Raw genomic sequence first — 14580 nt, 5'->3', positions numbered from 1 at the left:
ACTGCTTTCCCTGCAACTCTGCTCTCCTGCAGACGCCATACCATGGCAAGCATGGAGCCTGCTCAAATCACTGCGACAGTTATGAGCATTGTAAACACCTCGTGCATTATCATGAAGTATATGCAGAACCAGAACGTGCAAAAGGAGGCAATGGCAGCGCAGTGGTGAGAGTGATGATGACATGGACACAGACGTCTCTCAAAGCACAGGCCCCAGAAATTTGGCCATCCTGGTGGCAGTGGGACAGGTTCATGCCGTGGAACGCTGATTCTGGGCCCGGGAAACAAGCACAGACTGGTGGGACCGCATAGTGTTGCAGGTCTGGGATGATTCCCAGTGGCTGCGAAACTTTCGCATGCGTAAGGGCACTTTCATGGAACTTTGTGACTTGCTTTCCCCTGCCCTGTAGGGCAAGAATACCAAGATGAGAGCAGCCCTCACAGTTCAGAAGCGTGTGGCGATTGCCTTCTGGAAGCTTGCAATGCCAGACAGCTACCGGTCAATTGGGAATCAATTTGGAACGGGCAAATCTACTGTGGGGGCTGCTGTGATCCAAGTAGTCAAAGCAATCACTGAGCTGCTGCTATCAAGGGTAGTGACTCTGAGAAATGTGCAGGTCATAGTGGATGGCTTTGCTGCAATGGGATTCCCTAACTGTGGTGGGGCCATAGACGGAACCCATATCCCTATCTTGGCACCGGAGCACCAAGCCAGCGAGTACATAATACTTTTCAATAGTGCTGCAAGCACTGGTGGATCACAAAGGACGTTTCATCAACATCAGTGTGGGTGGCTGGGAAAGTACATGACGCTCGCATCTTCAGGAACTCTGGTCTGTTTCAAAAGCTGCAGGAAGGGACTTTATTCCCAGACCAGAAAATAACCGTTGGGGATGTTGAAATGCCTATAGTTATCCTTGGGGACCCAACCTACCCCTTAATGCCCTGGCTCATGAAGCCATACACAGGCACCCTGGACAGTAGTCAGGAGTTGTTCAACTATAGGCTGAGCAAGTGCAGAATGGTGGTAGAATGTGCATTTGGACATTTAAAAGCGCGCTGGCGCAGTTTACTGACTCGGTTAGACCTCAGCGAAACCAATATTCCCACTGTTGTTACTGCTTGCTGTGTGCACCACAATATCTGTGAGAGTAAGGGGGAGACATTTATGGTGGGGTGGGAGTTTGAGGCAAATTGCCTGGCTGCTGATTACGCGCAGCCAGACACCAGTTCAGTTAGAAGAGCACAGCAGGGCGCGCTGCGCATCAGAGAAGCTTTGAAAACCAGTTTCATGGCTGGCCAGGCTACAGTGTGACTGTTCTGTTTACTTCTCCTTGATGAAAACCCGCCCCCTTGGTTCACTCTACTTCCCTCTAAGTCAACCGCTCTCCCCTCCCCGCTTCGATCACCACTTGCAGAGGCAGTAAAGTCATTGTTGTTTCAAATTCATGCATTCTTTATTAATTCGTCACACAAATAGGGGGATAACTGCCAAGGTAGCCCAGGTGGGGTGGGGAGGAGGGAAGGACAAGGCCACACTGCACTTCAAAACTTATTGAATGCCAGCCTTCTGTTGCTTGGGCAGTTCTCTGGGGTGGAGTGTTTGGGTGCCTGGAGTGCGCCCCCCCCCCCAGGAGAGCTTCATTGAGATGTCCCTGGAGGACTTCCGCTCCATCCCCAGACACGTTAACAGACTTTTCCAGTAGCATCCCAAGTCTTCAGGGCAAATTAATCATTAAACACGCTTGCTTTTAAACCATGTATTATATTTACAAAGGTACACTCACCAAAGGTGCCTTCTCCCCTTTCAAGGTCTGGGAGCCCAGGTTGGGAGAGTACTGTCTCCAGGGTGATCTACAGTTCCTGGCTGTTGGGGAGAACAGTTTCTCCGCTTGCCTTGTGTGCACTATCTTCAACCTCCTCCTCCTCCTCCTCATCATCTTCCTCATCCCCAAAATCCTCATCCCTGTTGCGTTAGACTCCCTTGCAGGAGTCCACAAACAGGGGTGGGGTAGTTGTAAGGGCACCCCCTAGAATTGCATGCAGCTCATCATAGAAGCATCATATGACAAGATAACTGGTTCTATGGATGAAGGGAAAGCAGTGGACGTGTTGTTCCTTGACTTTAGCAAAGCTTTTGACACTGTCTCCCACAGTATTCTTGCCAGCAAGTTAAAGAAGTATGGGCTGGATGAATGGACTATAAGGTGGATAGAAAGCTGGCTAGATTGTCGGGCTCAACGGGTAGTGATCAATGGCTCCATGTCTAGTTGGCACCCGGTATCAAATGGAGTGCCCCAAGTGTCGGTCCTGGGGTCGGTTTTGATCAATATCTTCATAAATGATATGGAGGATGGTGTGGATTGCACCCTCAGCAAGTTTGCAGATGACACTAAACTGGGAGGAGAGGTAGATACGCTGGAGGGTAGGGATAGGATACAGAAGGTCCTAGACAAATTGGAGGATTGGGCCAAAAGAAATCTGATGAGGTTCAACAAGGACAAGTGCAGAGTCCTGCACTTAGGACGGAAGAATCCAATGCACCGCTACAGACTAGGGACCGAAAGGCTAGGCAGCAGTTCTGCAGAAAAGAACCTAGGGGTTACAGTGGACAAGAAGCTGGATATGAGTCAGCAGTGTGCCCTTGTTGCCAAGAAGGCCAATGGCATTTTGGGATGTATAAGTAGGGGCATTGCCAGCAGATCGAGGGACGTGATCGTTCCCCTCTATTCGACACTGGTGAGGCCTCATCTGGAGTTCTGTGTCCAGTTTTGGGCCTCACGCTACAAGAAGGATGTGGAAAAATTGGAAAGAGTCCAGCGGAGGGCAACAAAAATGATTAGGGGACTGGAACACATGAGTTATGAGGAGAGGCTGAGGGAACTGGGGATGTTTAGTCTACGGAAGAGAAGAATGAGGGGGGATTTGATAGCTGCTTTCAACTACCTGAAAGGGGGTTCCAAAGAGGATGGATCTAGACTGTTCTCAGTGGTAGCAGATGACAGAACAAGGAGTAATGGTGTCAAGTTCAGTGGGGGAGATTTAGGTTGGATATTAGGAAAAACTTTTTCACTAGGAGGGTGGTGAAACACTGGAATGCGTTTCCTAGGGAGGTGGTGGAATCTCCTTCCTTAGAAGTTTTTAAGGTCAGGCTTGACAAAGCCCTGGCTGGGATGATTTAATTGGGGATCGGTCCTGCTTTGAGCAGGGGGTTGGACTAGATGACCTCCTGAGGTCCCTTCCAACCCTGATATTCTATGTCTGGGGGTCTGACCCTGAGTGGGCGTTTGCCTCTTTGGTTTTCTGGTAGGCTTGCCTGAGCTCCTTAAGTTTCACGCGGCACTGCTGCAGGTCCCTGTTATAGCCTCTGTCCTTCATGTCCTTGAAGATTTTTTCAAATATTTTGGCATTTCGTCTTTTGGAACGGAGTTCTGATAGCATGGATTCTTCTCCCCATACAGCGATCAAATCCCGTACCTCCTGTTCGGTCCATGCTGGAGCTCTTTTGCGATTCTGGGACTCCATGATCACCTCTGCTGATGAGATCTGCACGGTCACCTGTGCTGATCAGCTTGCCATGCTGGCCAAACAGGAAATGAAATTCAAAAGTTTGCGGGGCTTTTCCTGTCTACCTTGCCAGTGCATCTGTGTTGAGAGTGCTGTCCAGAGCGGTCACAATGGAGCACTCTGGGATAGCTCCCGGAGGCCAATACCGTCAAATTGCATCCACACTATTCCAAATTCGACCCGGCGATGTGGATTTAAGTGCTAATCCCCTCATCAGGGAGGAGTACAGAAATCAATTTAAGAGCCCATTAAGCCGACAAAAATGGCTTCGTTGTGTGGATGGGTGCACGGTTAAATCGATCTAACACTGCTAAATTCGACCTAAACTCATAGTGTAGACCAGGGCTTAATAACATAATATGAACTGTGTAATATAATGTTAACTGTGCGTTTTGTGTAGAAAGGTCAGAAAAGAGTTATAAGGTATTAGAAATAAAGATAAGGTAGTAATAATTAAGTGCTTTTCATCCTCGTAGAGTTTCTCCCTTCTGCTTAATTGTTTTTTAATCTTTTTATTTTGTCATTTTTAATGTACATGAAATTTCCATACAAATATTAACAAATCATATGCATAACCTGGTTTTGTTACCTTTTTCAAAGACCTATATGTGTATGGTCAACCTCTTATACAAATTCTAAAAGACTGCAACATCTACTTGATCCTGATGTAAGGGGGTCTGTCATTTTTCCATTAAAAGGGTTCCCTATACTTTTCTCCATGATGCTAATGTTGGGGGGACCTGTCCTTTTCCAAATGTGAGCTATGTTATATCTGGCTGGTAGCAGTGTAATTGTGTTATCAGTGGGTCCTTCCCTGAGTCAGTAACCTCCTTTGGACTGTAACCTAAAAGAATCATTATGTGTTCTGTGGGTAACCTAACTTTAGTTATTTTGAATTTTTTATTTGTTGTTTATCTTCTAAAACACTGTTAGCTTAGGGCAAAGGTTCTCAAACTGGGGGTCAGGACCCCTCAGCGGGCTGTGAGGTTATTACATGGGGGGGGGGTCACGAGCGGTCAGCCTCCACTCCAAACCCCGCTTTACTTCCAGCATTTATAATGGTGTTAAATATATAAACAAGTGTTTTTAATTTATAAGGGGGGTTTCACTTAGAGGCTTGCTGTGTGAAAGGGATCACAATAGTACAATAGTTTGAGAACCACTGGCTTAGGGCATTCCCACAATATATGCAGAAAGGTCACTATTCCCTCACATCACCTCCAGCATTATGACTCCCTTCTTTATGTATATTTTCTTTAATTTAAATAGACTGAGGTACTACTAATAAAGTATTTTGTAAAAAATTTTAATGGTTACTTAAATAGATGAGGTTCTGGCCTTCCTATTAATTTCTTTCCCTATTCTCCATGTCCTCCATTTTACAGAAAGCCCAAGATTAAATTTTATTTGTTGGGTTGGTCACTCCTCTCTGATTTGAGGTGAGATGAGAGGGAGTCCAAAGACCATTTGGGATTTGGAGGAGGAGAGCCTCTTAGCCCTGTCAAAGACACTAATGGTGAGCGTGGCCACGATGATCCTCTGAAGACTTCTGAGGGAGGGAGCACCTGGTACCAAGATAATGTGTGAGGAAGGACAGGTTACTCCTGCCCCTCCCCCCCACACCCCTGGATAAATCTCTGAGTAAGATGTGTGGAGAGGAAGGGTTGTCTGTCAAGGCGGACAACTGTATAGAAAGATGCCTAGAACTGCAGTAGTACTGAATGGAATCCTCTTTCAAAGCTGAGCAAAAGCTCTTAGGGGACAGTGAAACCTGGGTCCAGGTTTCTTTGGTACCTTGAAATCTGAATGTATGATTGCCCTTTATGATGTGCACTGTGTTGTATTTCCTTAAGCATCTACTTGTGTTTCTGTACTTGCGTTACCTTTTTTAGAAAGAATCTACTTCATTCCATTATTAGCCCTTCTTGTTTTAAGGATCAGGTTGTTGGTATTAAAATCAGGTTGACTTAATTTGGTGTCTCACTACAAAGTCAGAATATTGAGATCTAGGGTAAAATTTTCAAAAGTGCCTGAGTCCCATTTTCAGTCTTGACTTGGGGGTAGATTTTCAAAGGTACACTTAGCACCTAACTCCCATTGACTTTCAGTGAGAGGTAGGCACCTAAGTGCCATTTGTGCCCTTGAAAAATCAGCCCAAGTGATTTCTAACAATGGGACTTAGGTACCTGAGTCACTTTTAACAATGTTATCCGTTGTCCTGGGTAGCTGTGATGGAGTGGTCATTGGCTGATGGGTTGGAGTTTAATGGGGTGTGGGGTTAAGGAGCTACAAAGCTTGTCCCAGCTTTGAAAGTGTCAAGTCTAGCCTGGAAGCTTAGCTTAGGCAAACTCCTGCTCCAATTTCTGAAGTCAGCCTAGGACTGAAGTTAGCTTGGAAGCCTGGCTCAGGCAAAGGCCTGCCAAACCCAAAAGATTTGCTCCATTCTTGAAAGACCTAGCGCAGCCTTGGAGTCTAGTCTTGAAAGATTAACCCAGCCAGGGAAGGTTGGTTTAGGCAGAGGTCTGAGCTAGTTCTGAAAGATTTTGTGTAGTATGGAAGCTCAACTCAGGCAGAGATTTATAAAACTTCCAATTAGAACTTTAGCTGGTAGCTGTATTATGCAGTTGCTGTGGGAATTTCTGAACATGTGGGAACCTAAGGTTTTTTCAGTTCTTACGGGACTTAACATTAAAAAGTATATTTTTTCTCTTTTTTTAAATACTCCGATGATTTATTTCTTGCCTCTTTCACCTTCAAAGTGAAACCCACATGATAACGTGTTAAATCACTGTGTGACACTTATATCTATGAAAATAAGAAAGTAAGCTTAGTCAGATGTTGATCAGCACTCTGTCTAGAGAAAATAGACACTAATTACTAAGCAACCACAAATACACAAAAAATCGTTATGTCTGAAACTTGTCAATAAATGAAAGAAACAAGTCTTTAAAAGAAACAGGAGCACATGTATCTTGGAATTGCTTTTTTTTCTTCCTTACAGGCAGATAAATTTCAAGAAGTGCTCTGAGTTGCTGTTATACAAAGGAACCAACCCGTGACACATGTTTTGAAAAGCAGATGAGAACATGCTTTAGCAGGCTTGCTTTTTTATCAGCCACATATTCAGGGGTTTTCATCTTTGGGAACTAACAGTAAATATTTTAATATGCAATAATGTTTCAATAAGCACAGAATATGTTCATTTTGACTACTACTAAATTAAGCAGTAAAAGTGCTAATATTAAATGTGCAGTATAATATTCACTACTTACCATCTTTATCTCCTGATACATTATTGCACATTTAAATATTTACTGTTGCTGTCCAGGTGTTCTCACTTACTAAGGGTATATCCTACCCTCAGTCTTTGCATACCACTACCATTGACTTCCATGGGCATTCTGTACATTGAACAGCCAGGTAAAATTATGCTTCCAAATGTTCAAGTACCAGATAATACTGTTAATTGCCAAAGGCAAACAAAAAGTGACTAACAGTTTGCCCATCAGCTCTAATGCAAGCTGCTACTGCGATGCTTATTTTAAAATTATCTTCATGTAGGAAAACCAGGGGCCTTATGTTTTGGTTTTTTTATATGATATTCTTTTTGACTTGAAGAAAATGTGGACAAGTTGGATCCTCTGTTGAGTGGAGTTGCATTTATTTAGAGATATAGAGTCACTTTCTAAGCTGACACATAATTGGTGCTGTAATTCTTTTAATTCAATGTTCAAGCATAGAGCAATTTGTAGTAAAAAAGATGTTGGAACATCAGGGTATAATTTATGACATGTCCTACCAAGAACGTGTAGATAAATCACACTTCAATAGAAGTGTAACCATAATGCATCTGAACTTGTTTAGCCCGAGAGTGCCTAATTCTCGTCCTACAGAAAGGTCAACATGTATAGTACCCAATTCTAATTTTGCTATAGTAGTTTGGCTCACCTCTAATTACATATTGCATATTTGTTGAACATACCAGTACGGAGAGTCTAAATACTGATCTGAAAGGAGTAGTCCTGGCTAACATAGCAACAGACCATTTTTTTCCCTTCAGTCTGGATAGGTAGGTGCGCAGACCTAGAGGAGAATAAATCACATTATTTGTATGTTATTCTCTGCACAAACCTCCGTTGTCACTAGCACTACTTGCGTTCACTGCAAAAGTCTCATCATTTGAAGGAGGGACATCTCCAGACTGCAGAAATTGAAGAGTGAGGTCACAGGAGGTTAGATTCTTTGAAGCCTTGCTTTCAGCAGTACTGAAGGTAAACGATGGCAGTGTGAAGAGGAGGAAGGAGAAGAAGAGCAGTTATGGAGTAAGACTTTTTTTTTTTTAATTTGCAGCCAAGCATTACAAAAACAAAGGTGCATTGCTTTCTTTTAATCTTTAGGGTTTCTTTCTGTATCCTAGTTTCACTCACTCCTCTCGTGGCTTCTCACCAAAAGTCCCCATGTAGATGTGTCCTTTGTTTTGTGGTTGTAATTCCATTCCTGAGCCAACTTTATATGACCCTGGGCAGGCCCTCTCAGGGGTCCAGAGAGGCCCAAGCCACTTCCAGCTTTTGAGGCCCCCAGCCATAATAAAAAATGACAACACATGAAAACAAAATAAGGCACCAAAAAAGAGTGAGACATAGTTTGAATAATTTTTTATTTAACAAATGCTTTTCTGGTTCGATAGGGATGCGCATAAAAACAAGTTGTGAAACTTATCAAATGCCAAAACATTAATAAGTGTCTAAATTTGAGTCCCCTTTGAGCTTGAGACCCAGGCCAAATGGCCCTCCTGGCTCCCCCGCTCTGATTGGCCCTGACCCTGGGCATGAAATACTGGATACCAGTAACAGTTGACTTTAAAGGCAGAGGCGGTACCAAAAGCAGAATTCCAGCACTAAGCCAGCCAGAAAAGGCAGATTAATAAACATGATGACCCTTGTCATTGTGTTTAAAATGCCTTGTAGAGTGTAAAGTGAAAGTCTGTTTCACTTTATTTAAAAAGTAATAAATAATTATTCCTTTACTCAGAATCAAATCTCTGGTACATTAAAAAAAAATTCTGGATAAAATTCATGTTTGGGTTTTTTAACCATACCTTTGGCACAGCAGGATGGATATGTGGAACAGACATGCCAAACCCGCAAAAAAAACCTCAGAAATTTGGCTTGTTTTTGGCTTAGTTGGCTTGTGAGTTGCTTGTTGGCAAGTTTTTGGCTTCTAGCTTGTTGCTTGTTGCTTCTGTTTTTTGATTGGCTCCCAGCAAGCAGGGGAAAGCAGGGGCAAGGGAGGAAGAGAGACAGGGTGCACAGTGGGCCTATCACAATCCCAGACTGCGTGCTGGGGGGATCTACTCACATAGAGTGTTGGGGTTCTTAGGGATTGGCTTGTTTTGGCCTTGTTTTGAAATGGGATTAGCTTGATTTTTGGTTTATTGTGAAAGTTGGGGTGCAACTTTACCATGTGAAAGTTGGCAACTGTGATTTGGAAACAGACAAACACAAAAGAAGTGACCTCTTACAAACATTTTAAATAATAATTTCTAGTTAGAATTTCTTTTCCCTCTAGTATTAGAGGGATACAACCACAAATACAAATCAGTGAAACCAGTAAGAATGCATCATCATGTCAAATCCTAAAACAAATCAATCTTAAGGACTTTTGAGTATGGTAACATAGAGGTTCCTTATCAGTAAGTTTAGGGTAACAGACTGAAATTAGAAGCATATAGTAAACTATACCACTAATTCTCATGTTAGTTCTCATCATAATTGCAGTCAGTTACCTTGAAGATTAATGTTAAGCAATTTCATATTTGACATCATCAAAGGTTTGGGCACGTCACTTGGAGCTATCTTTATAAAGGTATTTAAGCGCCTAAAGATGCAGTCAGTGGGATTTACAGATGTACATAAACAGGTTAGGCACCTAACTCAATGGGAGTTAAGTGCCTAACCCGTTTAGGTGTTTTTGTAAGGTGTCTATCAGCATCTTTAGGCACATGCCTTTGTAAATCTAGTCTGTGATGTCCCTGTGACTCGGTTTATCCATCTGGAAAATGGTGGTCATTATAATGATATCCAGTAAGGATGAAGCATTTTAGTTCTTAATTTTGTAAATTCCTACGTCGTTAACTTGGGAGGAGGAAAGACCACATAGTTGAAACAGAAGTGGGAATTCAGTCTTGTGCATTGGATTGCCATGAGTATAACTGTTTAGTTTGTGTAATCTTTCTACACAGTCTGAATTCAGTATTTAGTGCTGCAATCTGTGCTTCTAAGGCCAGATAGCATTCTAGAAGAGTATATCATACTAGTGTGGGATGTGAAACAAAACAGCTGGATTCACTGGTTACTTTTGCTTGCCTAAGCCCCAGTAAACTAAGTCATAAGGTGAGCTCGCTTGCCTTGGAAAACACTGCAGTGATTAAAGTCTCTGCTGATGCCTTTAACTTACTTTCCAGGAAACCTATTACCTCAAAATGGATTTAGGAACAAAAAAAAATTTAAATAAATTTCAAGGATTTAGGTTATTCAGATTAATGAAATGTCACAAAAGGCCTACAAATTGATTCATTGGGAAACTAAAAGGCCCTGATCCTGCAAAAACTCATAATTTAACTCACACGGGTAATTCCACTGAGTTGTTCACTTGATAAATGCTGGCAGGATTGGGGCCTGAATCGTTATATAATTTAAAGGTGAGAATTTTCTAACTATATCCAGTTTACCATTCCTTTCTGACAAATTGAAAAATAGCCCTTGCTTCATGTGACCCACAAAAATCAGTGCTTTAAAAACTTCAGTGGCAGAAGTTGTATAGCAAACTATACCCAGAGCTGTAATGACACAGTCAATAATGCTGTTACACAAAGTATCTTGGCATGATCAGAGATTTTGTAAATTAATTTTTTTTAATGTATTGTTCTCAATATTACTAACTACAGCTCTACCGTAAATGGGAGAGAGGAAAAACCAGCAAAATAAGACTTAAATTTGTATAAACAGCTTTAACAATGGAGAGTTAAACTATTAAAAAATTACTTTGTCCTTTTAACTTAGATTGTCTCAACACAGTGATAAATAGGAGTGTTGTTTTGGTGAAGTATTATGGTATTAAATCATCAAAGTGACAGTAGTCTTCTGATGTATGGTAATAATATGTCCTCAGAATGACAGTACACTGTAATGCATTACAGTAATGCATCGTCACAGCAACGAGGTATTGTGCATATATCACACAAACATCATTAAAGTGATGGAAACTTTATGACACATAACTTTTTAAACATGGTTTCAACTCAGGAGACCTGCTTGGGATTTAATATGAGTTAATTTTTTTAACACTTTAAATCCCCATTCCTCTTTGGGTATGCCTGCACAGCAATTAAAACCCTGAGGCTGGCCTGTGCCAGCTGATTCGGGCTAAGGGGCTTAGGCTAAGGGACTGTTTAATTGTGATGTAGATATTCAGGCTTGGGCTGTAGCCCAGGCACGAGGATCCTGCTGACACCGCAATTAGCCCGCGCCCCACAAACCAGAGTGGGTGTCTGCAGTGTAGACATACCCTTTATCTCCTCTTGCCTCTCTTGCATTTCTAGGGTCTCCCCAAGCCTTCACATGGTCAAAATAGTGCTTCGGCTCACTTTCTCACATGTGCAAAGGCTGTGACCATATCACCACCATCCTCCAACAAAATCAGCTGACTCCCTGATCCCCCTTTAAAAATTGATATCCCTACAATTCTCAGTAGACTTGCCACAGACTTTTATTATGGCATGTGCTCAGTGTTGTAACTGTGTTCTACTCCTAATAAATAGCAATATTCCTCGATAATTCTGAGTCAAAAGGGAGGATAGCTTACAAAGGAGCAGACTACGTTACTTTTATATGTCATGTTCAGTTTTGGTCTTGTTTACACTAAATCCTTTTTGTGAAGAGGAAAAATCAAAATTGTCTTTAACAATCTTGCCTGTTTCATTAACCATCTTCAGTGTCTCTTTCAGTTTTAAAGATTTGACTAGTTGTAAGGCTCTTCATCTGAGCTGCCATGCAGAATGGATTTTAACAGAATGGCTTCCAACAGAACTGCACAACTAGAGCAGTTTAAAACAAAAAAGCATCCTGAAATTCTTACAGAGCTTGTCAAAAGTCCTACATCTTCAGTGATGTAGACAGGCATCTGTGTGGACGTTTGCATGATAAGGCCCTCTGTAAGTGAATCTGTTCGATAGTATTGTACAATCTTAACTGGTACACTGTTAATCTCATTTCCTAGCTTCTGAAAACAATTTGCTGAACAGGCGTCTGAAACTTGATTATGAAGAAATCACTCCGTGCTTGAAAGATGTAACTTTGGTTTGGGAAAAAATGCTGAGTACACCAGGAAGGTCAAAGACAAAAACTGACATGGAAACAATACATTCTGCTGTTGGGCAAGGTAAGCATGGCCTATATTTTTGAAATGGTGGAATTCATGGACAACTTAATGTTAGAAGTCACTCTGATTGCTTTTCTCTACCAATATCAGTTCTCTTATCACCTTATTAAGTGGGGTGTTCACAGTGGTCTAACTAAACAATTGACACTGTTCAAATTGATACATTTGAGGCCCGCTGCCCCTTAGCTACACATTTGCCACTCACATTGATTTTAAACCATAGTTGCAACCATGGAGCTGAGGGTAAAGTATGTGACATTCACTTTTAATGAACTTCATCCTAAGGGGAAGAGAGATTTGGACAGCAGAGTTGTAGCAAAGGCAGCTCAATTGTATTAGACGCTGTTATAACTTGAGTTGAAAATAAACACAGATAACCGCTCAAAGATTTATTCATGTAAAGAACAGAGTAAACTCTCTAAACTGTTACCTGGAAATCCTGTCCCAGCTCTTACTGCACATTGTCAGAAAGAGGTTCAATACAGTATCTGTACAAGGGAACAAAGTGGTCCCAAGTGAGACAATGATATCTACTACAGCTGAGTTAAATTTGTAATTTCAGTCCTGCAGGAAAGTCCCATGTTAGTTTTCATTCTGCAGTTAGATGAAAAGTTGAAATTTCAAAATTTTTCACAGAACAAATTCTGAATAGAATTTTTTTAAATGTCAGAGCTTTTCATTTCTATATTTTTGATCAAAACATTTTGAGATTCCTAAAATCAAAATGTTTTCTTATGTTGAAAGGACTCAGAAGGCTTCCTTTGAGTCAGATTAGCATTAAATTGCATTTTCCTAGAATATTGCCTATGGGAGTTATAGTTCAGGCTCTCCTAGGAGCCGGCTTCCCAGGAGGACCATATCTTCCACAGTGCAGTGCAGATTTATCTGACTGAGTTGTATAGGTTGCTGAGTGTACCATAGGCTTCTTGAAAAAGGAGGTGGAAAAAATGCTTTTGAATGCCTTGAATTATCAGTCATCATGAAGCCTAGAAGGTTCAGAGTAGCAGTAAATAGCTTTCATGGGTAACAGCTTGCTGAAGATGCATGAGCTCCACACATGCTAATGAGAAAATGTCTGTTTTCCCCTCTGATGTTTTCTATGCAATACCGGAACAAACATTCTTTGCCGTTGCCCATTTGTCAGCTGAGTCCCCTCTACCACACTGCCTATATATCTCCAAATCTCTGGCAGACATGGCATAGCTCTCTTCCTAAGTATTTCAGAAATGGATGAACAGTTGGGTCTTAATAGCAGTAAAGTGGACACAGCCTAAGGTTTTTTTGAAAAAACGTGTTTGACAAAATTGGCCATTGTTCATCTATTACTGTCTGTATTGTAGTAGTGTTTGGAGGCTTCAGCCCTGCTGAGCCAGGCACTGTACATTCCCAGTCTGTGTAGCATACTAGGTTTTTGGGTAGGTAACTAACCATCATCCACTGTTGGCAGATGTTTAATAAAATAGGTTGTTGAGCCTGTCTATCTATCCACTGTTAGGGTACGTCTACACTACCCGCCGGATTGGCGGGTAGCGATCGATCTAGCCGGGATCGATTTATCGCATCTAGTGTAGACGCGATAAATCGATTCCTGATCACTCTGCCGTCGACTCCTGTACTCCAACGCGGCGAGAGACGGAAGCGGAGTCGATGGGGGAGCGGCGGCAGTTGACCCCACACAGTGAGGACACGAGGTAAGTCAACCTAAGATACGCTGGCTTCAGCTATGCTATTCTCACAGCTGAAGTTGCGTATCTTAGGTTGATCCCCCGCCCCCCAGTGTAGACCAGGCCTTAGATAGGCAAATGACACCAGACCAGTTGATTTATAACTCCAAAATACCAACGTGAGGCTCCAAGTTTCTAACTTAATTCCTGACAATGAAAAAAATGTCCTTAAACTGATTTTAGAAAGAAACTCCACCAAAAAAGAAAAGAACCAGAAGGAGAACATGAGATGAATGGAAAAAAAAGAAAAAAAGGGGGGGGGGCAGAATTTAGCAAACATACTGTACACCAAATCCTAATTCAGAATGAGTTTTTTCTAGTAACTTTTTACTGTTATACTGGTTGAAGCAAGCAGATAAATATATTTAGTATGAGTCTTAATCAATAATAGCATCTAAATACAAAATATCTTCAATTGGGGAAATGCTGGACTAAATACCTTGTTTATGTGGATGTTGCAGTATGCACAGATATAATTGATATGGGAATAATTTATCAGCTATTTGCCCTGAAGGGGATTTAATTGATCTGTAATGGTGTATACAGTAGCAATAGATTTATACTGTTGGCCAAAGTCTACTGCCAGTTACCTGTTCACCCAATTGAAGCTAACGGAATTGCAGGAGCGTAATTGAGAACAGAATCTGGTTCCTTCAGTGAATCCAAAAGCCTGTTTACACCATTTGATGTATTTTTATTCAGTAACCAAGTTCAAAACACTGAAAGTAGTTGTGAAGATACTCCCTGTTTACATTGTGCTCTGGTTTTGCTTCAAATATCAGTTTTGCTCTTAGCATGTTCTTACAGGAGTTTCACTATAAAGTAATGATCTGGAGATAATGATGGTCTAT

The 14580-nt window shown here is 41.7% G+C and overlaps 1 protein-coding gene across 1 annotated transcript in view; it reads left to right on the top strand.

Annotated features, from left to right (window-relative positions):
• Window positions 1-14580, top strand: part of TBC1D1 (TBC1 domain family member 1) — a 246980-nt gene that overhangs the window by 145084 nt on the left and 87316 nt on the right. Inside the window, exon 16 of the mRNA XM_074951553.1 lies at window positions 11844-12005. Within this exon, the coding sequence (XP_074807654.1) occupies window positions 11844-12005 (162 nt within the window). The remainder of the gene's footprint in view (window positions 1-11843; window positions 12006-14580) is intronic.

Source organism: Natator depressus, chromosome 4, assembly GCF_965152275.1.
Source record: "Natator depressus isolate rNatDep1 chromosome 4, rNatDep2.hap1, whole genome shotgun sequence".
Classification (NCBI taxonomy): Eukaryota; Metazoa; Chordata; order Testudines; family Cheloniidae; genus Natator; species Natator depressus.
Note: the sequence above shows the minus strand (reverse complement) of the source record. Positions and strands in the feature narration are given on the sequence as shown.